The 23,521-nt window shown below is 45.6% G+C and overlaps 4 protein-coding genes across 6 annotated transcripts in view; 2 read left to right on the top strand and 2 right to left on the bottom strand.

Moving 5' to 3' along the window:
* Positions 1-1,904: 1,904 nt before the first annotated feature.
* On the bottom strand, positions 1,905-6,246 carry LOC109642769 (calcium and integrin-binding family member 2-like). Its single transcript, XM_069527319.1, has 6 exons — positions 5,856-6,246; positions 4,876-4,910; positions 4,337-4,448; positions 3,344-3,491; positions 3,070-3,265; positions 1,905-2,521 (listed from the first exon to the last, which is right to left on the bottom strand). Exons 1-6 carry the CDS (start codon positions 5,904-5,906, stop codon positions 2,500-2,502), a joined length of 564 nt encoding a protein of 187 aa, XP_069383420.1. The 5' UTR covers positions 5,907-6,246; the 3' UTR covers positions 1,905-2,499.
* A 1,154-nt stretch (positions 6,247-7,400) lies between these two features.
* On the top strand, positions 7,401-12,526 carry LOC109647532 (isocitrate dehydrogenase [NAD] subunit alpha, mitochondrial-like). The gene is made up of 11 exons (XM_069527296.1): positions 7,401-7,526; positions 8,453-8,518; positions 8,790-8,873; positions 8,960-9,074; positions 9,158-9,345; positions 10,378-10,511; positions 10,639-10,741; positions 11,163-11,227; positions 11,315-11,399; positions 11,489-11,641; positions 12,014-12,526. The coding sequence occupies exons 1-11, from the start codon at positions 7,500-7,502 to the stop codon at positions 12,095-12,097; spliced, it is 1,104 nt and encodes a 367-aa protein (XP_069383397.1). The 5' UTR covers positions 7,401-7,499; the 3' UTR covers positions 12,098-12,526.
* A 1,470-nt stretch (positions 12,527-13,996) lies between these two features.
* Positions 13,997-19,953, top strand: LOC109646235 (ras-related protein Rab-8B). 3 transcript variants are annotated; one of them, XM_069527313.1, is made up of 10 exons: positions 14,035-14,337; positions 14,439-14,545; positions 14,680-14,902; positions 16,408-16,468; positions 16,607-16,667; positions 16,936-17,013; positions 17,124-17,213; positions 17,314-17,379; positions 17,503-17,553; positions 17,696-19,953. In XM_069527313.1, exons 3-10 carry the CDS (start codon positions 14,848-14,850, stop codon positions 17,783-17,785), a joined length of 552 nt encoding a protein of 183 aa, XP_069383414.1. In that variant the 5' UTR covers positions 14,035-14,337; positions 14,439-14,545; positions 14,680-14,847; the 3' UTR covers positions 17,786-19,953. The 3 variants fall into 3 exon arrangements, with proteins under 3 accessions (XP_069383408.1, XP_069383414.1, XP_069383411.1); XM_069527310.1 differs by having other exon boundaries at positions 14,439-14,902; XM_069527307.1 differs by lacking the exons at positions 14,439-14,545; positions 14,680-14,902 and having other exon boundaries at positions 13,997-14,337.
* Positions 19,954-20,337: 384 nt separating this feature from the next.
* Positions 20,338-23,521, bottom strand: part of plekhg4 (pleckstrin homology domain containing, family G (with RhoGef domain) member 4) — a 36,447-nt gene continuing 33,263 nt past the window's right edge. Inside the window, exons 16-26 of the mRNA XM_069527275.1 lie at positions 23,177-23,426; positions 22,915-23,004; positions 22,607-22,831; positions 22,221-22,391; positions 21,957-22,137; positions 21,747-21,863; positions 21,385-21,526; positions 21,209-21,309; positions 20,921-21,090; positions 20,753-20,816; positions 20,338-20,622 (exon numbers count right to left, since the gene is read on the bottom strand). Coding sequence (XP_069383376.1) covers positions 20,778-20,816; positions 20,921-21,090; positions 21,209-21,309; positions 21,385-21,526; positions 21,747-21,863; positions 21,957-22,137; positions 22,221-22,391; positions 22,607-22,831; positions 22,915-23,004; positions 23,177-23,426 — 1,486 coding nt within the window. The 3' untranslated portion in view covers positions 20,338-20,622; positions 20,753-20,777. The remainder of the gene's footprint in view (positions 20,623-20,752; positions 20,817-20,920; positions 21,091-21,208; positions 21,310-21,384; positions 21,527-21,746; positions 21,864-21,956; positions 22,138-22,220; positions 22,392-22,606; positions 22,832-22,914; positions 23,005-23,176; positions 23,427-23,521) is intronic.

Genomic DNA, 23,521 nt, shown 5'->3' with positions numbered 1-23,521 from the left:
CACACACACTCCTCCCTCCCTCACCTTATTTAAACTCTGGCGATATTTAAAGTTTTTTGTGAAACTTGAATTAAAGGAACAGTCCAACAGACTGAGAGAAAACAAACTGAGCTGAACTCCAGAAAATGTCCAGACTCTATTTTCAGGACATTTTCCAGAGTTTTAAAAAACAGCTGATGTTCAACTTCTGTCTTTTTCTAACAGACGTGTTCTCCGGGTTCACTCTGTGAGTTCACTCTGTGAGTTCACACTCTGCTTGAGGACAGTGTCCCCATGCTTCCAGTCTTTGTGCTAAGCTATAGGCTAACAGCTACAGGCCACAGAGACGACGTGGAGGAGGTTTAAATCTGAGCTCAGAGTGTTTGTGAGTATTTCTGCGTTTGATGACGTCATCAGAGACGATCAGAGGTTCACTCAGTTCAAACTCCTCAGCTCTTCATGTGCTGACAGTCGAGCGTCTTCGTGACCTCATTACATCAACTCAGCTGGAACTGTGCGCTGCCACCTGTTCTTTCTCTAGAGACACTGGCTGTGTCCAAAATTACCCACTAATCATTGTAAAGACAGTTCGCCATTTTGCTGTCCGAATGTTTGGTGAAGTTTTATACTCTACATAGTGCGCTCATTGTTTCCCACAATGCATTGTGAGTAGTGTTCAAACAATGGTCACTTACGAACAATATATACCAACCGCACAAATGTACGAGCAGAGCAGCACGTCGTTCGATATGTTTTAATAAAGTATCATTAGTACATGTTGAATAAACATTTTAAATTTACTGTGGGATTCTCCACTGGCTGACGTTGTTGTTGTTGTTGTTGTTGTTGTTGTTGTTGTTCATAATCCTACAACAACAACGATGTCATTACCGGTGCAGAGACAGAGTAGTGTCACGAAGCCTTTTTTTAAAAATGTGATTGGGTTTATATCACGACTGCTGCTGTGTCATGTTATCAAAGCTACTGTGTCACGTTATCAAAGCTGCTGTGTCACGTTATCAAAGCTGCTGTGTCACGTTATCAAAGCTGCTGTGTCACGTTATCAAAGCTGCTGTGTCATGTTATTAAAGCTGTCAAATTTCAAATTTCAAATTTCAAATATCAAAGTTCTGTTTTGATTCTGATGTTTTTCTGATGCGTCCTTCAGATTCACTCATCAGCTTCTCTGGTTCAGACTTTATCTTTCAACTCCTCTACTTGATTTAAAAAAAAAAAGGATTTTTAATTAAAACAAATTCATGAAGTTATAAGTTTATTCAAAAAGACCTGATGAAGCCATTTAAACTGTGACTGTGACAGTCCCGTCTCCGACCACCAGAGGTGAGTGTTACACAACAAACCAAAGGCCCAGGAGGTTTGTGCTGTTTCACCACAAAAGCAAGAAATATAACACACACACAGACACACACAGACACACACAGACACACACACACACACACACACACACACACACACACACACACTCAGGTGGTGTCCTGTGATTGGACCATTCGAAGTGATTGCTGCCTGATGATTGGACAGACTCCATATTGGATCGTCGGCTGTGTTGAGGTTTTAAATGTCATCAGATACGACGCCGAGCGTTTCTTTGTCTTTATATAAACAGAAGTGGCTCTAATCACATTCATGTGAAACTGAAGCTGAGAATTCATGGACGTGTCAGGAGACAAAGGACATCGATCCGTCTGCAGAGACGGAAACACGACACGTTTGTTTGGACCCGGAGGCAGCACAGAATCATAACATGATAATGATGAAGGCACAACTTCCACTCTCACAGCTCGTGTTCTGCTCTCGAGGTAGAAGAGTGAATGCAGCTCTCCTGGTTTGTAAAATAAAAGTCATGTCCAGGATTTGTCTTAGTTTCATCAGGAGAATTTATTTCCTATGAGAGAAGATACGAGTCGTGGTGAAGCCACAGAAAAATCTTTTATTTGAGCGGAGCCAGAAAAGGTCAGTGTTGATGAGTGAAAGCTGTTTGATCAGGTTTGTTACAGGTGAGACGACAGAGCCCTTCCATCAGCTGATCTACAGGTTACTATGATTGTCATTGTGCGTCACAACGTTCACGACACCACACGTAGAAAGTTGCTGCAGCTACAAGCGATTTACAACATGCACGTCATGAGGAAAGATTGCATAGCTCTTCACTGTTTGCCCTTTAAAAGTGTGCTTTTCAAAAAGTCTCTGTCAAAGCACTGGAGTCAGAGAAGCCCTGTTGTGTGTCCACGTGTCCACAGGAGACGTCCGACCTCAGAGACGCTCTCCTGGATCAGATCAGCTTGTCCTCGCTCAGAATTTAACGGAGAGAAAAGTTTCATGCACAAACTGTTGGTCTGTATTCACCAGAGACCAGGCCTGAGTCCAGCCTCAGGTCCTGCTGAAGGACGTCTGGAGAACGTCTGGAGAACGTCTGGAGAACATCTGGAGGACGTCTCTCCACAGGTGATAGAGAGGACAGGCACTGAGGGGGGGGTGAGGCATCTCTCCTTCGCAGCATCATATTCGTATGTGGAAGTTGCTGCAGAGAGAAGACGACATATTTCATATTTTCATATTTCATATTTCTTGTTACGACCTGTCCAGTTTTAGCCCCGCCTCTTGTCCGAAGTCAGCCAGGAATGGCTCCTGCCCCCCCTCCCCCACCCCCTGCGACCCTACAAGTAGAAACCAGTAGAGATAATGACACACACACACACACACACACACACACACACCAAGGAGACTGTGACCTGCAGCGCACACGTTATCTCACATGGTTGCCATGGCAACAAGAGCCTCGTCTCCAGCTAATCTGTGGTTGAGTGTGATGGACAGTTTTACGACTGAACCCCCCCCCCCCCAGTTCTTTCTGCTTGGTTTGGGCGGAGGAATGAAAGTGTGATGAATCGTCTGCAGTAAAACGAGTTTGATCGAGCTGCTCTGTTGGTTCAGTGGTGAGGACTCAGCTGACCCCCCCAACACACACACACACACACACACACACACAGAGACACACACACACACACACACAGCTTTATAATAACGATCCCGACAAATGAGCGACAAATCAAAAAACAACCTTCGTACCTGAGGAAGTCTGGAGCCTTCGAGATCATGTTCTCGAAATCGGCGAAGGAGAGTTTCCTGTCTCCGTCGAGGTCGGCCTCCTCGATGGCCTTGTCACACACCAGTGTCACCTCCTCCGGCGTCAGCTCTCCTTTGGTCAGCTTGTTCAGGGTCTTCACCAGGTCCTCCTTACAGATGAAGTTGTCCCTGTTATAGTCTGGAGCAGAGGCAGAACATGTCGGCTGAGGGACAGTGACAGGAGACGCTCGGTCAGACAACATGTGCAGATTGTTACCGTAGATCTTGAAGGCGTAAATGTTCTTGAGTTCTCTGGGCGACGTTTCGCACAGTGCAGAGAACATGTCCACAAAGTCATTGAAGCTCAGGTTCCCCTGTCCGTCCTCGGAGAACGTCTCCACAATTCTGTCTCTGAACGGGTTCTCCTGTCAGAGCACACACACACACACACACATACACACACACACACACACACACACAGACACACACACACACACACAATAACAGTTAATGAATCTGGTAACAACTAAACTTCCTGTCTGAGCTAAAATCAGCCTCATTTATAAACACTGTCCCTGAGCTGTCTTCAGGTGTCGTACGTGTGTTCTACGTTCACACGTACGACAAAAGTAACGATGATAATAACGGAGATACGTGTTTTGACGCCACTTCTCATCTGAATGTTTCCCACGTTACTGCTGTTGTGAACGAGTCTGACAAGACGAGACACAAACGGCAGAAAAGGTCCAGACACTTCAGAGTTTGTGTCTGAACGACGGCTCAACCACGGACACGGGTGTGTTTGTTTTTTAAACGACGTTGATGCTGTGACGACTGAGTCTGACACTGTTGTGTGTATTTTGGCGCCTTGTTGTGTGGAATGGTTGATTCATGATTCTGCGTCGAAGCTACATCGTAGGTCGTCCGTGTTGGTTCCAACTCAATTAAAAAATGGCGCTGAGTGACAGAGATGTGACGCCACCAAGCGAACCAATCACAGCTGTCGCGTTGACGCGTAGTTTCATTTTGGGGAGGTGCCCATCAGGGCTCTGTGTGGGATCCACGTCCACACGTACGACGCAGCTTCAACGCAGACACACAGTCGTCATGTGAGAGGAGACCAGTGATTGGACCGAACATGTTTGAATTGTGTTGAAACACCAGCAGTGAGCAGGATGCGTCTCTCAGACTTGTCAGCAGGTGGCGGTGTGGGCGTGGCGGTGTAGGCGTGGCGGTGTGGGCGTGGCGGTGTGGGCGGTGACAGCTCTACCTTCAGCTCAGGCATAGTGATGATGAGCGTCAGAGGAACTCTGATGTCGGGGTTGTTGGTGTAATCCAGAGGAACTAAGTGTGGAGCCAGTTCACGATATCTGCCATGTAACCTGCAGAGAGAGAGATCATGTGACACAACATACAACTGTTACATGAGTCAGACTGTCAAAATAAAATGAACTGACTGTGATCAGCTCCTGTTCTGACCACCTTCCTCCACCTGCCTCCACCAGCCTCCACCTGCCTCCACCTGCCTCCACCAGCCTCCACCTGCCTCCACCAGCCTCCACCTGCCTCCACCAGCCTCCACCTGCCTCCACCAGCCTCCACCAGCCTCCACCTGCCTCCACCTGCCTCCACCAGCCTCCACCAGCCTCCACCAGCCTCCACCTGCCTCCACCAGCCTCCACCAGCCTCCACCAGCCTCCACCTGCCTCCACCTGCCTCCACCAGCCTCCACCTGCCTCCCTCCAGTAACAGATGTAGTCGTCTCTGTGGTGCTTTGAGATTTGTGAGATGAACATGTTGATAACTTACCGCAGGATTTCTTTCCGGGTGAAGAAGGTGCAGTCCTGTAAACAAACATGTAAACAAACATGTAAACAAACATGTAAACAAACATGTAAACAAAGACAAACAGACGGAGGAGACGGAGCCTCGGTGAGTCACAGAGCAGCTGATCCTCAGGGAGGATCTTCTTTCACATCCTCAGTCAACATCAGGATGTTCAGAGACAGGAGCTCAGCCAATCAGCGACTGTCTCTACTAACATGTTCTCATCTCTTCTGTTCTCTTCTATTCTGTACTTATCTGTTCTGTTCTAATCTGTTCTGTTCTGTTCTAATCTGTCATGTTCTAATCTAATCTGTTCTGTTCTAATCTAATCTGTTCTGTTCTAATCTAATCTGTTCTGTTCTAATCTGTCATGTTCTAATCTAATCTGTTCTAATCTGTTCTGTTCTAATCTAATCTGTTCTGTTCTGTTCTAATCTAATCTGTTCCGTTCTAATCTAATCTGCTCTGGTATCTTCTGTTCCGTCCTAATCTATCATGTTATAATCTAAACTGTTCTAATCTGGCCTCCTCTAGTCTGTTTGGTTCTAATGTAATTTGTTCTGTTCTAATCCAGTCGGTTCTCTTCTGTCCTCTTCTAATCTTTCTATTCTATTCCAATCTGATTTTCTCTAATCTAAACTGTTTTAATCTGTTTGGTTCTATATCTTCTGACCAATCGTAGATCGTTATTTTCCTTAAATTGGGGGATTAACCCGTGTCCAAATTGTAATCTATATAATCTGTGTAATATATGTAAAAACTGTATAATGGTGTAATCTGTGTAATATAAACACGGTTTAATCTGTGTAATATAAACACAGTATAATGGTGTAATCTGTGTAATATAAACACAGTATAATGGTGTAATCTGTGTAATATAAACACAGTGTACTCTATGTAATGTAAACACAGTATAATGGTGTAATCTGTGTACACTCGGTATTCTCGGTGTACTCAGTCACCTGATAAGCCTCCAGCTGCTCATCGGTGAAGGTTGTCTGTTTGTTTCCCATCGTGCTGGACTAAATGTCCCATCACACCGCTGCATCACACCGCTGCATCTCACCGGTTCCCCGCTGATCTCAGACCATCCATCAGCTGGTCACATCCGCTCCTGGTCTGGGTCTAATCCTCTTGGTCTAGATCTAATCCTCCTGATCCGGGTTTAATCCTACTGTTCCAGATGTTATCCTGGTCCGGGTATGATCCTGGTCCTGTTCCGGGTATGATCCTGATCCTGGTCCTGGTCCTGGTCCGGGTATGGTCCTGGTCCTGGTCGTCTCGGACTTTGAGCTGCAGAGGAGGCGATGCAGGGAGCAGCCTGATGCGTTCAGAGGCTCATTGTAAAACATCACTTTCTATTACAAAAACCGGCTTTAAATGGGATAAAATAGAGTTTACACTGAATTGACTGTGTGGTTCATACGTGCTTCATAATAAATATGAAGACAACCAATAGATAAACCTATGAATCAAAAGAGGGAGGTCCAATAATCATGTTTTAAGGCGTCACGAAAGATTCCTGAGTGTTCGTGAAGGCAGCACAGAAGATGTACCCTTCATTTAATTTATATTTATTTATTTCATCTTCCTACAGTTAAAGTCTGTATTTGACTGAATTTAAATGAATTCGTATTTTTATTTCGTATAATTTTATTAACTCATTTATCTTCTGTCTCAACAAAAAGACTTTTCACTGCAACACAATAATTATATATAGGCTATATTTATAATACATGTAATATATATAATATACATTTTCACAGTCTCAGCTGTAATAGCTCAACATGAAGTGATTCTGAACTGATCTGCTTCAAATGACTGAATCTTCAGCTCCAATAAAATCTACAAAATATCCCAAAATATATACAAATGTACAAGATATGAAAAACTTCTCAAATGATCGATCTCACAAAAATATTACAATGAAAGATAGAAGGTGCTGACGTCAGCCTGCAGGTGAAGACGTCACCCACTTCCGCTGTGCACCAAAGATCGTCTACTGCATCACAGGTGAATCACAACAATGTCCTGCAAATCAAACAAGCAGGGTCATTTTAAAATTCATTTAAAGTTATATTTGACTTAAGAATGTAATATTTAAGATGACTTATATTAAATATAATTCCTGACAGTGTATTAATATAAAAGTAACACAGATAAAATCTGAGCTCTGTCAATAATGATTTGTGATGAGGATTTTGTTTTGAATCCATTTAACCTGCGATGGAAAGTAACAAGTTCTTCCTCAACTCTATTTTCTTTATATATGATCCCACCCTGCACCTGACATCACGTTACATACAAATATACACAAAAATACACAATAAGTATTTAATTGTTTTTTATATTTTATAAATTAAATTTATTTTCAAGCCCCAGTCACTGGTTACTTCATAAAGTCAGACTTTTACAAGTAAAACACAATAATAATATTCATAGTTAATAACAGTAATTAAAGGTTTTCTGCTTTAAATAACTTGAATGATTTCAACCTGCAGAAATAATCCGATCTGACCTGACACACTTCCTGGTCGTGGTGGGAGGAGACAGTGTCAGAGTGAGAGCTCTGTGTCTGTCGGAGGATCTTTGTCTCAGAGAGCAGAATGGCAGGCAGCGCGTGGAGGTCAATGGTGAGAAACTGAGTGAAATGAGCGAGTGAACGTGGTGAACAATAGTGAAACACGTGTGACCTGACGCGTGAGTGTGAGCTGCGGAGCTGCTGTTACTGTGAACTCGTGTTTTCATCTCAGAAGCCTTTATTCGCAGCGGTTAGCATTTAGCAGCTAGCGGGTTAGCAGCTAGCAGGTTAGCCGTGTGTCCTTCAGTCGGTGCGGGTCGGACCACCGGCGGACTTCCATCAGTTTCACCGGGACAGTGTCCACTTTATCCGCATGTTGGTGTTCGGTCGTCACGGGACCTCCCGCAGTCACCGGGGAACATGTCACCTGTCCCCGGTGAACCAGGAGGCTCCCGGTGCTGCGGGGACGGATTTGAGACACCTTCACCAAACCGCGTTTAAAAAATAATAAATTAAAATCTACTCTGTGTGTTAGACTTGATGCACAGCTCCTAGAAACACAGTCAGAGCTTCACAGATGAACTGAGGTCCCTGTGTTGTGTTCGGCGCACACCTGATGTCAGTCACAGACCAAATACTAACAGTAAACTGCTCATTGATGGAAACAGATTCTGTCACATTCAGTGATCCACACACACACACAACCATGAAGAGGTGGTTTGGTTCGTCCACACAAAGACAAACAGAACTCCGTTATTAACAGTTGTGTTATAACAAACTGAAACGTGTCTCACAGTTTGAATTTATTGTTCGATGTGATTCAGAAGCAGAGAAGTTTCCACCAGTAGATAAAGTCAAGAACATTCAAATGAGGAGCTGTTCAAACCTCAGGCTGTTAATTAAAGGATGAACAGGGTTTGAAGCTGCTGCAGTCACATGATCCAGAAACTTTAAAGTCTGAGAGAGAGAGAGAGAGAGAGAGAGAGAGAGAGAGATTATGTGTGACTGTTGAAGTGACCTTCATGTCCTCTCCTTCAGCTGTCCCAGGTGGTGGGGGGTGCAGTGAGGAGGCCCGCTCTGTCCTCAGCTTCCTTTTCCAGAGGGGTGAGCAGTTCACACACACACACACACACACACACACACACACACACACAGTGAAGTCCCTGTGAAACCCGACCACACGGAGCTCCTCATCTGAATCTGCGTGTGTTTTTTGGAATGTCGTCACTTGAGTTCTCGTTTCAGGTTGACGTCCATCTTCATTCACAATTTATGGTTTTAGTTCAAACTGTTCGGTATGAGCAGCTGACCAAAAATCTGTCTCTGTCCGTCCTTCTGTCTCTCTCTCTCTGTCTCTCTCTCTCTCTCTCTTTAGATGCAGACGGTCACTCTGATTCCGGGGGATGGGATTGGACCAGAGATCTCCGCGTCTGTGATGAAGATCTTTGAGGCAGCTAAAGTGAGTGAATCACAGTGCGATGGAAGAGAGACATTTCGCGTCCTTTGTCCCGATGTGAGAATTGGCTGTTTTGTGTTTTTGTTCAGGCTCCGATCAGTTGGGAGGAGCGCAACGTGACGGCAATTAAAGGACCCGGTGGGAGGTGGATGATTCCACCTGATGCTAAAGATTCGATGGACAAGAGCAAGATCGGACTGAAGGGTCAGTGGACGCTGCGTGTTTGACCTTCAGGTCATTTTTATTTTTAGTTCACTCCTCATCAGTAGAAACTCTCTGTCCTGCAGGACCCCTGAAGACGCCCATCGCTGCAGGTCACCCCTCCATGAACCTGCTACTCAGGAAGACCTTTGACCTCTACGCCAACGTGCGCCCCTGCGTCTCCATCGAGGGCTACAAGACTCCGTACACTGATGTCAACCTGGTCACCATCAGAGAAAACACAGAGGGCGAGTACAGCGGCATCGAACACGTGGTGAGTGGTACAGACGTCAGTCAGTTCTCACAGATTCACTCTGTTCAAGAGGAAACTGTCAATAAAGGTTCAGATAAACGTGTGACTATGATCAGACTCACATCAGCTGATTAATCAGTCAGGCTCTAAATCAGATCCCGTCAGGATCCAAACTCTGCGTCCTCGAGGATGAACGACACTGTGACCAGGTGTTAACCTGTGACGTTGTAGTGATGACGGTGTACCTGCCCTCCTCACCTGTGTCCCTGTAGGTCAACTGGCTGCTGCAGATGAGGCTCTGCTCATGTTCATCCTCAGGGTAAGAAGGAGGAAGCAGCTCAGTCATATACGCTTCCTGAACCTCACCTGTTGACCCCGTCCACTCCTGATGTGCATCAGTTCTCACTGTCAGCTCACATCTGGATTTAATCCACTCTGGAGACCAGACTGTTAGCCGAGCTTAACTTAAAGAGTGGAAGCAGAGGGAAACTCTTAGCCTAGCTTAGCACGAAAGGCTGGAAACAGGTCAAAACTGTTAGCCTAGCTTAAGAGCACTAACGTTGGCAGATCAGCTGACAGTCGACTCGTTCCTCTCACATCGATCCGTGATGAACCTCATTTTCCTTCTGTTTGGTTTTTGTGATTTTCCCTCTTTCTCTGTCCACTCATCACTTCCTGTCTCTTCACTTCACCCGCCTCCATTGAATGTTCTGCTCGCTCTGTGGCCGCTTTCCTCTGACATCCTGTTCAGTCATGTCGTCTCCCGACGACATCCGCAGCACGAAGTCACATGACATCACCGATCGGTCAGGAAGCAGTGAAATGGAAACGATTGGTCAGATTTCAGGCTGCGTCACATGACATCCTCCTGTGTTTGAGTGGTCCGCCTCTAAGTGAGTGAAGCCCCATGGTTCAGTGACGTGTCCTCGCAGAGTGAGCATCATGTCCATGGTGTCCACATGTCTCTGAAAGCGCTGTGGACGTGTTAAAACCGGGACGTCTGGTCCCAGTGGCGTGTTGATCTGAGCATGTCCTGTCTCCTTGCTGTTGCAGATCGTGGAGGGTGTGGTTCAGAGCATCAAACTGATTACTGAGGACGCCAGCAGACGCATCGCTGAGTACGCCTTCGAATACGCCAGGAACAACCAGAGGACCAGCGTGACGGCCGTCCACAAGGCTAACATCATGTGAGTCCCTCTGAGCAGCCAATCATACACGCTCCAGCAGAATGAGATATAATGTCTTGGGTGTATTCATTATTATCTCTGTCTCTGTCTCTCTCTGTCTGTCTCTCTCTCTGTCTGTCTCTCTCAGGCGGATGTCAGACGGTCTGTTTCTCAGAAAGTGTCGTGAGGTTGCAGAGAACTACAAAGACATCAAGTTCACTGAGATGTACCTGGACACAGTTTGTCTCAATGTAAGTTCTCATGCGTGGTGGATGTGGGGAAATCCATCGTTTCTCCGATGCATCGCGACGTTGACGTCTCTGCATCGATGAGACGACGGAACATAATCAATTCATTTACTTTTGTGTTCATTGATTCGTCAAGTTTTTAAACACGAGTGCACGTAGTTCATCTGATACACAAACACGAGACGCGTTCATCCAGGACATCGGGGTTAAAGTGACCGGAACGTTTGGGATTCATGATCCGACATCATCGATTAATAACTAAATTCATTTGATCATCAGTGTTTGTGACAGAGACGAGCAGACACATGATGCTTCCAGACGGGGACACGGAAACATACAGACATCCTCTGTGATGAAATGTAGGATCAGTGTCCATTGTCTCTGAGTTGATGTCCTGACGTCCTCGTCATTCTGTGTCTTTCAGATGGTTCAGGACCCGACCCAGTTTGACGTCCTGGTGATGCCGAACCTGTACGGAGACATTCTGAGGTGAGTTTTTTTATTGGCTGGATGAGAGTGAGACGTGTCGGAGGATGAGTGGAGGACGTTAACATGGAGGAGATGTCTGTGTTTCAGTGACCTGTGTGCCGGTCTGATCGGAGGACTCGGGGTCACGCCCAGCGGGAACATCGGCGCTAACGGGGTTGCCATATTTGAATCGGTGTGTTTCTCTTTGATTTTAAATGACGTACAGAAACGCTGCATTTGCGCCAAGATCTGAACCTGAGCGTGTTTCTGTTGCTCCTTCAGGTCCACGGCACCGCCCCGGACATCGCCGGCCTGGACATGGCGAACCCCACCGCCCTGCTGCTCAGCGCCGTCATGATGCTGCGTCACATGGGTCTCCACTCCTACGGCAACAAGATCCAGACGGCCTGCTTCGACACCATCAGAGATAAGAAGGTGAGATTTACTGCAGCGGCTCACAGACGCCAACACGGTTGAGTCACGTGATGAAACAACTTCCTGTCAGTAACAGTTCCATGTGAATGGTCATGTGACACGTGAACGACTCATCTGCTCATCTCAGGAATCACATTTGTTCCAAACAGAAAATTCTGAATATTAGAGAACTGATTCTTTGAGTGAGTCAGATGAGTCGTCGGTGACTGACGATCATGTGATTGACATGTAGATCACATGTTTCTGTTCCTGCTGTGTGACCTAGTGAGACCTAGTCAGTCTACCACAGTGTTGTTACCATGGAAACACTGAGGATGATGATGTTGTTGATGAAGATGACGACCTGACTGATGAAGGCTCTCTGTGTCTCAGGTTCTCACTAAAGACCTCGGAGGAAACTCAAAGTGTTCGGAGTTTACGTCAGAGATCTGTCGACGTGTTCAGGATCTGGAGTAGAGCAGCTGTCGGAGCCCGAGTCTCCGCCCACCAGAACCAGCTCTGTCACCGGCCCCGCCCCTTGTTCCTCCTGCTCCTGGGCGGGGCTTCTGCAGGAAGCTGTGTTAGTCACAAGATAAAACATTCTGAGAAAACACGCACAAGTTTGACCAACTCTGAAAGACGCAATTTCTTTAAGTATAATGAATAACAATATTGATATCTTTAGTCTGCCTCTGTTGTCTCGACACTCCGGATATTTAATATTTTTTTAACGCTGATGCAGTTTGACTTATTTATTGTTTCTACTTCCTGTTACTGTGGAGCTGCTCTGTTCAGGTTCACTCAGAAATATGAGCTTTATGTATAAAAGATGTTTCAAATCAACAAACATGAAGCGTCGCTGCTTTAACGTGTTCATTCTTCAATAAAAAGGGCTTTTCAAACGTTCGGGCTGATGAAGGTGATGTTTGTTGAGGGGGCGGGGTCTGAATCACATTATCATCTCAGACTGACAGATCTGTGGTCGAACATCTGTCCAAACATCTGTCAGGATCTTCACCAGGTTAAACTTGTCTGAAGATAAGATCAGTTTCTGATTCACCTTAGTTGTGATTGAGCAACGCACGCACACGCAAACACGCTCACACCGAGGATCAACGTCACGGGACCACGCCCCCCTGCCCAGCACAAAGCTGCACGATGACAGACCGGAAACGGAGGACTCGCATTCGAAATAAAAGCCTGTGGTGGAGCCACACTGGATTTTTCTCATCAGGCTGGATACAGGAAGTTACTGACACAGAATAACACATTCAAAATCATTTACTCTTAAAATACATGTCAACATGTCGGCGACTCTCTGGGATCCTTCTACCGGATCGACCTCGAGTTACGGCCACCATCCCGGGGAACGAGCCCAGCAGAGAGATCCCCTTGTGGGTCCGATGTCGCTGCCCTGTCACAACATTGTCCGGATGGGACTCACCTGTCCGGCCCCGCAGCGTGGACTCGGACTGTCCACTCCCCTGTCGTGATGACCCGCAGCTGTCATCCACAGTCCCGGTCCTCCTGACTGAGCTCCCGGGCTGTGACAGTCCGTGTGATGTCGTCATCACAGTGTGAACTGACCATAAAGTATTTGAACGATCTTGTAAGTTGTTAAACTTCTGTGTGTTGCTGTTTCTGGTCTCATTTCCTGTCTGGGTCGTGGAGTCTGGCGTTCTATCAGAGTCCTCCTCCTCCAGCTCGGCTCCAGTCCACCTGCAGAGCTCTTCACCTTTCATTCACCATTTGAATCTCTTTCGGGACCGTCCCTCCTTCAGCCCGGACACCATTCACCCATACGGGCTGGGTAGCCGCATGCTAACAGCTAACACGCAGCACGCCGAACAATCTACCGCCCGGCACCTTCCTCACACACCTGCTGCCAACCACGTGATCGCGTCAGTCCGGAGCTGACCTGTCCACTCTACGTCACTGACCACACGTCACTGACCACACGTCACGTCTCCTCTTCTGAACTGCAGCCAATCAAAGTTCCTCTTAACAGTTCATGGATTCATAATGAATTCGTTATTCACCACGTGTCTGGTCCTGCCCCCAGGAGAGGACACACTCTGGACCTTTGACCCGCGGTTTAAACTTTGACTCAGTTTCCTCAGAAGACATGTTACCTGTCCAACCTGTCTTCAGTATCTCTGTCCAGTCCGGGACCTTAAATCACCTCACTACTAAAAGGTTATATATGTATATGTATATATATATGTGTATGTATGTTTGATGTACATATATATTCTATATGTGTTAACTAGTTATTCTTGTGAAGCACTTTGTGACTTTTATTTCTGTGACAGGTCCGTCCCTAAATAAACCTGTTATTATTATTATTATTAATATAACTTACACGGTACAGTTTTATTTTGAAAGTGTCACTCCGGATGTGTGCTGGGTGTATTCCTGTCAGCTTGAAGCGTTTCCTGCTCCTGGGTCCGTGTCAGTGGAGACCAGCCCGGAACCACAGACCAGCCCGGAACCACAGACCAGCCCGGAACCAGAATCAGCCGAGCCGGGTGTCGAGCAGAGGCCCGCACACTGTGAGGCTCCGTTACCGGAAACAGCGGGACAACGCGGGAGGATGGCGAAGACGTACGATTATCTGTTCAAACTGCTGCTGATCGGTGACAGCGGCGTCGGTAAAACCTGCCTCCTGTTCCGGTTCAGCGAGGACGCGTTCAACACCACGTTCATCTCCACCATCGGTGAGTGTGTGTGTGTGTGTGTGTGCGTGCGTGCGTGTGTGTGTGTGACCTCTGACCTCACAGATCACTGTGACACCAACATGTGTTCTAACTGTGATCAGCTGATCCAGGATCAGTGTTTTCACTCACACTGTGAATAAAGATGGAGGCGGCTCCCAGAGGTGAAGCCAAAACATCTGGATCGCCCCCTGGTGTCTGGCTGCAGTCTGTAAGTCATAAACCCCTCCTCCTCCATGTTGGCAGATGGGACGTGGACCAGACTAATAATATCAAAGTAGAAGTTCAGTGAGATGTTTGTGTCTTTGATCAGTTTGAATCAGTCCTTTGATGATATGAAAACAGGCAGAGACGTCATGATTGACAGCTGAGACTGACTCCTGATTGGTTGACAGCGTGTATGGGCGGGATCTTGATACCACAGCTCCACTTCACGATCACTACGGCACAGACTCTGACTGCTAATGACATCATCACCACAATCATCTTCACACACAGTCACTGATCGTCTTCATGTCCTCTGTGGGTCACATGTTTTCACCGTGTCCTCACACTGATCTACGTACAGGTACACACACACACACACACACACACACACACACACACACACACACACAGAGGGTTTCCTGTGTGCAGCTCCTCCGTCTCTCTGGTGGAAACAGGAAGTGAGATCGTCTTCGTCTCTCAACACTGTCACTGTGCTGCCTGTGTGTGTGTGTGTGTGTGTGTGTGTGAGGGGCTGAGTTACTATCTCAGTGAGGACCTGTGAGGAGACCTGCTTCAGGTTCGTTAACTGATGGTCGGCCATGTTGGTCCATCTGGATCCTGACCTGTGTCAGGGTGGGCGGAGTCAGACCTGCAGTGACATCACAGTGACATGTCACATTGTGTGAAGTTAAACGAGCTCCCACATCTTCTGTCTCTGAGGACAGAGGACGCTCTGTCAGCAGGAGGCGGGGTCAGCTGACCTCTGAGTGTGTGTGTGTGTGTGTGTGTGTGTACTTCTGTCTTTGCGAGGACCAGTTTGAATTTGACATCATAGTTGTGAGGACACTGTGTGTGTGCAGTTGATGTTAGCATGTTAGCATTTATCCTGAACTGATGCGGCGTTCCAGAAAACTCAGATGTTGGATATTCTGACTTCCAAGAGTTTCAATGTCAAACGTGAACAAACATGATGAGAGAAACTGTGACCAGAGCGTTCATACAGAAACAAACTCTTCTTCTCTTCACTTCTTCTCTTCACTTCTATAACAACAGCCGAGTGAAAGCTGTTCGTATTAAAACTCGTGAAGTGAACGCAGCAGTGAAGTGGTGATTTCCTGTAGAGCTGTGAGGTCATTTCCTCTGAGGCGGTCTGATTCCTCCTGTGGTTGGAGACATGGGCACCGTGACCTGGCGTCAGCCGCCGCCCACTCAGACAGGAAACCTGAGCTTCTGTCACCATGACGTCGTGTTTCCTTTCAGGAAGTCTCTCGTCAGGGCCGAAGCTGTCAGAGCGTCGTGACGGAGCGATGACGTCTCCGTGACTTATCGACCACGACTGTCGGGACCTTCAACTCGCTGCCGCCGCCCCGCGCACATCCTGATCTGTTACTGATGCAGTAAACTGAGACAGTAACTGAGACAGTAACTGATTTAGGTGGTGATGATAAACAGCTTGAAACTGTGACGTCATCTTTGTCTCGTATTGAACAGAAGAAATGAAACGTGAACAAGAGGAAGTCAGAGACGTTAGAATCATGAAGATGTTGGACCTGATGAGGTCGTCAGCGTCTGACAGAGGAGGAGACAGAGGGAGGAGAAGGAGGAGACAGAGGGAGGAGTGAGGGAGGAAACAGCTTTTCTCTATGCAGCAGGAAGTCATTTGTTAAAAATATTTTGACTTCCTGTTTCTCCTGCAGAGACACGCTCAGGGTGGAGCTAACGTGTGAAGATTTACTCTCCCATCATCAAGTGTCTTCCAGCGAGGCACAAACCCCCCCCCCCCACATCTTTAGTGTGACTCTGTACACAGGGGGCGCCACTGAGCTGAAACATCATGTGACCTTCTGACATCTCTGTGTCTTTCAGGAATCGATTTTAAAATCAGGACGATCGATTTTGAGGGAAAGAAAATCAAACTTCAGATCTGGTGAGGTAACACACACACACACACACACACACACACACACACACACACACACACACACACACACACACACACACACACACACACAGATGATGAAGATGATCGGTTAAACTGACCACAGTCTACTTCCTGTTTCCTCAGGGACACGGCGGGTCAGGAGAGGTTCAGGACCATCACAACAGCCTATTACAGAGGAGCCATGGTAAGACACGCCCCTTCCTGAGTACCTCATATATACACATTCTACTGATACACACAAATATAAATATATATATATATATATATACACACAAACCAAATTGTCCCACATTAATTTCATAATGATGAGTGTGATGAGTCCGATGAGTGTGATGACTCTGATGAGTTTAACCACAGTTTGAATCTCAACACTCAGTGATGATTTTTATCTTCAGTTTCTGTGAGACAAACACTTCCTGTGCTGATGTCACTTCCTGTCCGCTGTGTTTCAGGGCATCATGCTGGTGTATGACATCACCAACGAGAAATCTTTCGACAACATCAGGAACTGGATACGGAACATTGAGGAGGTGAGGGGGGTGGGGGGGGGGCAGTTCTGTGAACCAATGGGAAGAGTCCGTTTGAGAGTTTGACGCCACACATGTACAAAGATGAGACGTCCTCTGTGTTTGTCCCGCAGCACGCGTCCTCAGACGTGGAGCGAATGGTTCTGGGAAACAAATGTGACATGAACGACAAGAGACAAGTGTCCAAAGAAAGAGGAGAGAAGGTGAATCAGCGGATTTAAACTGATATTAACATAAACAACATCAACAGGAAACAGTTCAGAAAATCAGAAAATATCAAACTTGACTTTTTCTCTTGTTCAGTTGGCGATCGACTACGGAATCAAGTTTTTAGAAACAAGCGCAAAGTCCAGCATCAACGTGGAGGAGGTGAGTCCTGATCCTCATCGTTTATCAGAAACACATTTAATACACGATTTACCACACACACACACACACACACACACAGATTCACGTCCGTTCACACAACTGAATCAGTTTTTTTGTCTTCAGGCCTTTTTCACACTCGCCAGAGACATCATGATGAGACTAAACAGAAAGATGGTGAGTCCCTCAAAGAATCTTCTTCATCATCTGTTGTCCTGAGGATTTGATTCTGGACGTGACAAACGATCATTTCTCCTCTGTCCTGTTTTTATGACAAACTGATTTAAAACTTTCTCACTTTCATGACTTCTTCCTGTAGAACGACAACAACCCACCAGGTGGCGCTGGTCCAGTGAAGATCACAGAGTCTCGCTCTAAAAAGAGTTTCTTCAGGTGTTCGCTGCTGTAGACGGAGCCTTCGTCCTCCTCCTCCTCCCGCTGCAGCAGGAGGAACATCAGAACTGTGGAAACATGAAGAACCAAACAGGCTCCTCCTCCTCATCGCTCTCTCAGGTGAAGAAGAGTAAAGAAAGAGAATGTAAGTGATGAAGATGCAGAGCTTTGTTTAAAGTTTTATATTTTCTAAGTTTATTATTTTCTTTCATAGTTTAAAAGTTTCAGCACTGAATTTATTTTTCAAAGATCGAAGCCTTAAAGGATCAGAAACGTCAGATTCTATTCATTTTTTACTTCATACTTCTAGAAACTCAGAATTATATTTATAGTTTCGATTAAATCATGAAAAAGTATTATTACATATCATTTGTTTTCAAAGTGATTTTTTATGTGTCACTGTTGAAACAAGTAATTGTCACAGTAGGAAAAATAAAATCTGGAAATACAGAAATATGTCTTTAAAAACGAAGAATCCAAATCCCCCCAAATAAAAAAGAAAGTTCCGATTCTTTCATCTGTTCATTTTTAAATTGAGTCAAACATTTAAATTTCATATCTGAATGTTATTTCCATTTATTATCGATCATATTTCACCTCAGATTTAATTTTTCATCTATTTCACTGTAGTTAAAAAAGATCCTGTCATCAACCATTTTATTTCTTTAATATATTTTAATTAAAACATTTCAATGAAAAACAAATATCTATTTATAAAATAAAAGTTATGCTAATATACACATTTAAAGTTAAATTTATATTCATATATATAATGAACAGACTCTAAAGGAGAAATAGTGAAGAATCAATAACAGAAACGACGACCGACAGTTGTAGAAGTACTCAAGTAACTAAATGATGATTTTATTAATTCATCATCTATCCGTCTCCGCCATTTAACCCATGAGCGCCGGGGATGAGGGTTGAGCGGGAGCCAATCACAGCTGTTATTGGGGCGAGAGGCGGGGTTTGACCCTGTCTCCAGCGAATCACAGGACAAACATACAGAAACAAAGTTATTAATGAACTGATTATAATGAAACACTGGAGCGATTCATCTTCAACCTGTTTTATTTTACTGTCGTCATGTGACTGAAGTTTAAATCATATGAAGGTGTTGAACTGTGAAGTTTACAGACTCACTGCAGCAGTATTATTAGTCTTTTATATTATTCATCAGTTATTTTTATCAGTCTTTCATCTTATTGTCTTTATTAACTCACGTCCTGCTGCTCTTTTTATTTCTATCAAGCTAATCTTCATTCAAGGTCACATATCAATCAACCTGATCAATATTATTTTTAAATCTATCAAAACTGATCAATATATGAGAAAACACTTTATATTTATGTCTTTCATTAAAAAATGACCCAGTATTTTAATTTCTAATACATCCGTGGAGTCTTCACCTCCGGACGTCAATAATCAGTCGATATCAACTTTAGCGATCGTTTGTTGTTTTTATAAGAAACAAAATATATTTTATTTTTTTAACTTTTATTTTTGTTCAAAAGTGTTTTTGTCTGTGAAATGAGAGAAAGTTAAAAATGAAAACTGATGATCAGCGTGAATCAAAATCATCTGATCGACAGAATCAGTTTATTTGAGCTTTTTCTCTTTTCACTGATTTTCTGTTTCATTGTAAAACTTATTTTTCAGTTTGTTTTTTTTAATTTCTGTTTAATTGTTTGTTTTTTCACTTTGTAACTAAAACTGTTCTATGCAAAAATATGTTACAATAATAAAAAGTGTGAAAATGGTCACTTTTAATTTTACTTTTTTTTCGTTATTAGAATCTGAGTCTGAACGAGTCAGAGATTTTTACGACATTTTTGTTCTTCAAATACTTTTTGTTTCAGTTTCATTCAAAGCTAAAATTTGAGAATTAACAGAAAATCAGAAACATGGGAGATGAATTGATCCGTGCAGATTTAATCAGCAGCTGAATGTTTACACGTTTTCTTTTATTGATCCTGAGTTTTGTTTTTCTGAAACTCTGTAAAAATCTGTAGATTCACGTGAGTTTCTTGGAGTGAAACGTTTTCAGGAAGCTTTTATTGTGAAAAGAAATCACTGTGGGTGTTTGTGATCGTCATCACTGTGGTGACCTTTCACCTCCACCTCCTGTTTGTGACGTCACTGCAGCTGATTGTACAAAAAATTAAATAAAACTTTTTCTATCAACTTTTTATTTTCAGACTAAATCTTTTATTGTTTGTTCACAATCTATTTATCTCAGACCCTCGTTTCCACTGTGACCCACTAGGTGGTGCTGCAGATCCACCAAATAATAATAAAATAATAAACTTTATCTATAAAAACATCTTTCAAACAGGAACAAGCTGCTCAACAAGTTAAAGATGAAAAAATTAAGTTGAATAACAAAACTTTCTCTGATATTTGCTTTGAATCAAAGGAAATTCTTTTATTGCTTGAACTCACCCGCAGACAGGTGTCTTGTGGCTCCGCCTCTTCGCTCATGTCTTTTTAAAAGACCGACACACACACACACACACACACACACACGACTGTGATGTTGTGAGTCTGTCACTGAAAACACACACGTGATGAACGTGAGGTGACAACGTGTCAACGCTTTATTCAAGTAAGAAAAGTGACAGCAGATGCTCAGCTGTGGTTTTATTTACACACATGTACAACGAGTCCAGCTGATCCTGGATCAGTTCACGCACACACTCACACTCAAGCACACGCACACACTCAGACCCTGGATCAGCTCACAAACTGAAACTCTGGCGTCGTATTTACAGAACAAACGACTGAAGCTTCAAACATAAATAAAACATTCAAACTTTATCAGTGACGTCAAACTGCAGCAGGAAGAACTCAAACCTGCAGGAGAGAGAGAGACACACACACACGTTAATCACATGATCACTTAATAAACATTAAGTTGAGTTTATGTCACAGGTTTGATTCTGGACTGAAGTGATGATGTCAGACAGGAAGTACACAGACTTACAGGTGAGTGCTGCGGGTGAGGGCCGTCACACGATGGTGGCGGGGCCGATGACAGCGGCAGTTTTCTGAAGACGAACATAAACAGTTAACGTCTGAGTTTCCATCACGTCTTAGTGTGTGTGTGTGTGTGTGTGTGTGTGTGTGTGTGTGTGTGTGTGTGTGCACTCACTGATGAAATGTACTGGCTGCTCAGGTGCTGCTTGTTGGAGGAAGAGGGGGACTGGCCAGGGGGGCTCGGCTCCTCAGACAGCGCCTCCTGGAGGTGGGAGGAGACGCAGCCGCTGTCGGAGCCTGTGGAGCCGGAGAGGCAGCGAGACGACGAGCCTGAACTCTCTGTGGCTGAGAGCGAGAGAGAGAGAGAGAGAGAGAGAGAGAGAGAGAGACACAATCTGTGAGGAGTGATACCTCCTGTTGGAAGCACTATCTCTGAACAACATGGCCGACACACTACACGTACTCATGGAGGGCTGACTGCTCGTCTCGTGCTCCTGCTCGTCTTCCTCGATACAGGAAGTGATGAAGGAGCTGTCGGCAGCAGAGGAGGGGGGCATGTTTTGGCTGAGGGGGGAGGAGGCGTGTTAACGAATCGTGGATAAAGTTTGAATTGAAGTGAACATCAGGTGTGTGTCGTACCTGAACATGTGCAGGTTGAGCGGCCCCAGCAGACTGGAGGATGAAGGCCCCGAGGTCGAGGGGTCAGAGGTCACCGCTCCTCGTTTGAAAGGGTTAGAGTGGTCGAAGACGGAGACGGCGATGGACGCCCTCGTCCTGGCACCTGAACACACGTCAATATGTTTATTGATCAGTTTTATATCGACGACTGATGGATCCTTTCAAAGCTAAAACAAAATGAAACAGTTCTCCAGTGAAGCAGGCGTCACAGGTTTGATTCCTCATATTTACTTGTTTCTGGTAAAAACATGAAGCTTTGGAGACAAACAGCGTTAGAGTGTGTGTGAGTGTGTGTGTGTGTGTGAGTGTGTGTGTGTCGTTACCTCGGCTCTTCATGATGTAGTGAACAGCTCGGTCACTGATGGCGGCGTCGCTCGGCTTTATGTCCAGAAACGGTTTGTTTCCAACTCCCATCGACACCATCTCCTTCAGACGCATCTCTGCCCACACACACACACACACATCACCATCACATGATCACAGTCCCCACATGATGACATCACAGAGGACGATGAACGCCCCTCTCTCTGTACCTTTGTTCTTGTTGGCCTGCGTCCACAGGAGTCGGGCGATGTCATTGGTCCACGCGTGTTTAACGTCAGGCGTCGCCGCCTGAAGGAGGAACGTCTGATTCTTGGACGTCCTCCTCCTGAACCAGATCTCAAACCGAAGCCCGCTGTCCCCCGTCGACTCGGTCAGACCCACGTCTGCGGTCTGAAGGACAAACAGGTGTATTCAGCTCAGACTGTCATCGGAGTCGACGTCGTACGGACTCGCTCGGCGTTGGCGGCGGTTACCTTGAAGGAGTGTTTGTAGATGAACACGTCCAGACCTCCCTCCATCTTCTTGGGTTTGCTGAAGAGAACGAGCTCATCGAACAGGAAGATGTGACGCTGACACTTCCTCCTGCCGCTCCAGATGGTGAACTCGTCCTGACGGATCAGCTGACCCTGCTCCTTCAGATTCACCTGCACAGACGCGCTCAGTCAGGCTTTCAAAATAAGAGCAGCTGAATTGACTGTGATCAGCTCCCATTTGCAGTGAACTCAGTGATTTATCACCGCGACGCTGAAGGAAACTTACAAACATCAAGATTCTACAAGAAGTTCTGATTTCTAATGATCATTATCAGGAAGTGATGTCACACTCAGGGGTTCAGGTCTGACCAGTGACCTTTACTTACGTCACAGTCTCGGATGGCGTCCATTGCCAGCAGGTCGTTTCCGTGGCGAAGCTGAAACTTGACCATCTTGGTGGCGGCCTGCAGGGCGACAAGCTCCGCCTCCTGAGCCACGCCCACCTCCTTGATGAGGTCGGTGAGCAGCAGAGCGTATTTACTCATCCTCTGAATGGGCTTCAACAGGTAGGACGACAGGTCCATCTTATCGCCCAGGTCCACCTGCTTCCTCTGGGCGGAGGAGAAAAGGTCAGAGGTCAGTCAGAGGGAGTTTTCAGATGCCAGAGGTCAAAGGTCACAGTTTGAGTTCTCACCCTGAAGAAGGAGTTTCCGTGGTTGGACAGCAGAGCGTCAGACTTAGGTTTGTTTTTACTGTAAAGAGCGTAGAGACCGAACTGTTCCTGCTGCGAACGACAACAACATATGGATGAGCTGAGACACACACAGACACACACACACACACCTGGATCTGTTTGATCAGATGCAGCTTCTCTCACTGTCTCGTCGCTGCGATGTTACACAATAATCATCGTAATTATCAATAACATGAATGTGTCGGCGTGCTGAGCGACCTACGTGTCGGAGGAAGCAGTGAGGGACTCTGAGCGGGTGTTTCCAGCAGGACTCCAGCTCTCGGAGGAAGAACTGACTGTGAAAGTCCAGAAGTTTCTCCAGGTTCCCGAAGACGACGGATCGTTTCCCCCTCAGGTCCTGAGGAAGGTCCACGCGGTCCATCTCAGGGAAGTAGTGATGGATGATGTACCGCAGCGAGCGCACGTACTCCTGCTCCGTTGTGATCATTTCCTCCACGATGTGACGCAGCTTACTGCACAGACGTGAGGGAGAATACGTCAAACACACTTTATGTCTCCACATCATTATGGAAAATGTATTATTATTTTATCTTATTATTATTTATTC

This window comes from Paralichthys olivaceus, chromosome 1, assembly GCF_024713975.1.
Source record: "Paralichthys olivaceus isolate ysfri-2021 chromosome 1, ASM2471397v2, whole genome shotgun sequence".
Lineage (NCBI taxonomy): Eukaryota > Metazoa > Chordata > Actinopteri > Pleuronectiformes > Paralichthyidae > Paralichthys > Paralichthys olivaceus.
The sequence above is the reverse complement of the archived record's forward strand: the minus strand, read 5'-3'. Positions and strand labels throughout refer to the sequence as shown.

Excerpts from the sequence above, each read along its gene's own strand:
- LOC109647532 (XM_069527296.1), top strand. The coding sequence starts at position 7,500 with ATGGCAGGCAGCGCGTGGAGGTCAATG. Across the intron at positions 7,527-8,452 it reads GCAGCGCGTGGAGGTCAATG|CTGTCCCAGGTGGTGGGGGG; the intron begins GTGAGAAACTGA and ends CCTCTCCTTCAG. Across the intron at positions 11,400-11,488 it reads GGGTTGCCATATTTGAATCG|GTCCACGGCACCGCCCCGGA; the intron begins GTGTGTTTCTCT and ends TTGCTCCTTCAG.
- LOC109642769 (XM_069527319.1), bottom strand. The coding sequence starts at position 5,906 with ATGGGAAACAAACAGACAACCTTCACCGATGAGCAGCTGGAGGCTTAT. Across the intron at positions 3,492-4,336 it reads TCACTATGCCTGAGCTGAAG|GAGAACCCGTTCAGAGACAG; the intron begins GTAGAGCTGTCA and ends GTGCTCTGACAG. Across the intron at positions 2,522-3,069 it reads AAGGCTCCAGACTTCCTCAG|CAACTTCCACATACGAATAT; the intron begins GTACGAAGGTTG and ends TTCTCTCTGCAG.
- LOC109646235 (XM_069527307.1), top strand. The coding sequence starts at position 14,214 with ATGGCGAAGACGTACGATTATCTGTTCAAACTGCTGCTGATCGGTGAC. Across the intron at positions 16,668-16,935 it reads CCTATTACAGAGGAGCCATG|GGCATCATGCTGGTGTATGA; the intron begins GTAAGACACGCC and ends GCTGTGTTTCAG. Across the intron at positions 17,380-17,502 it reads CCAGCATCAACGTGGAGGAG|GCCTTTTTCACACTCGCCAG; the intron begins GTGAGTCCTGAT and ends TTTTGTCTTCAG.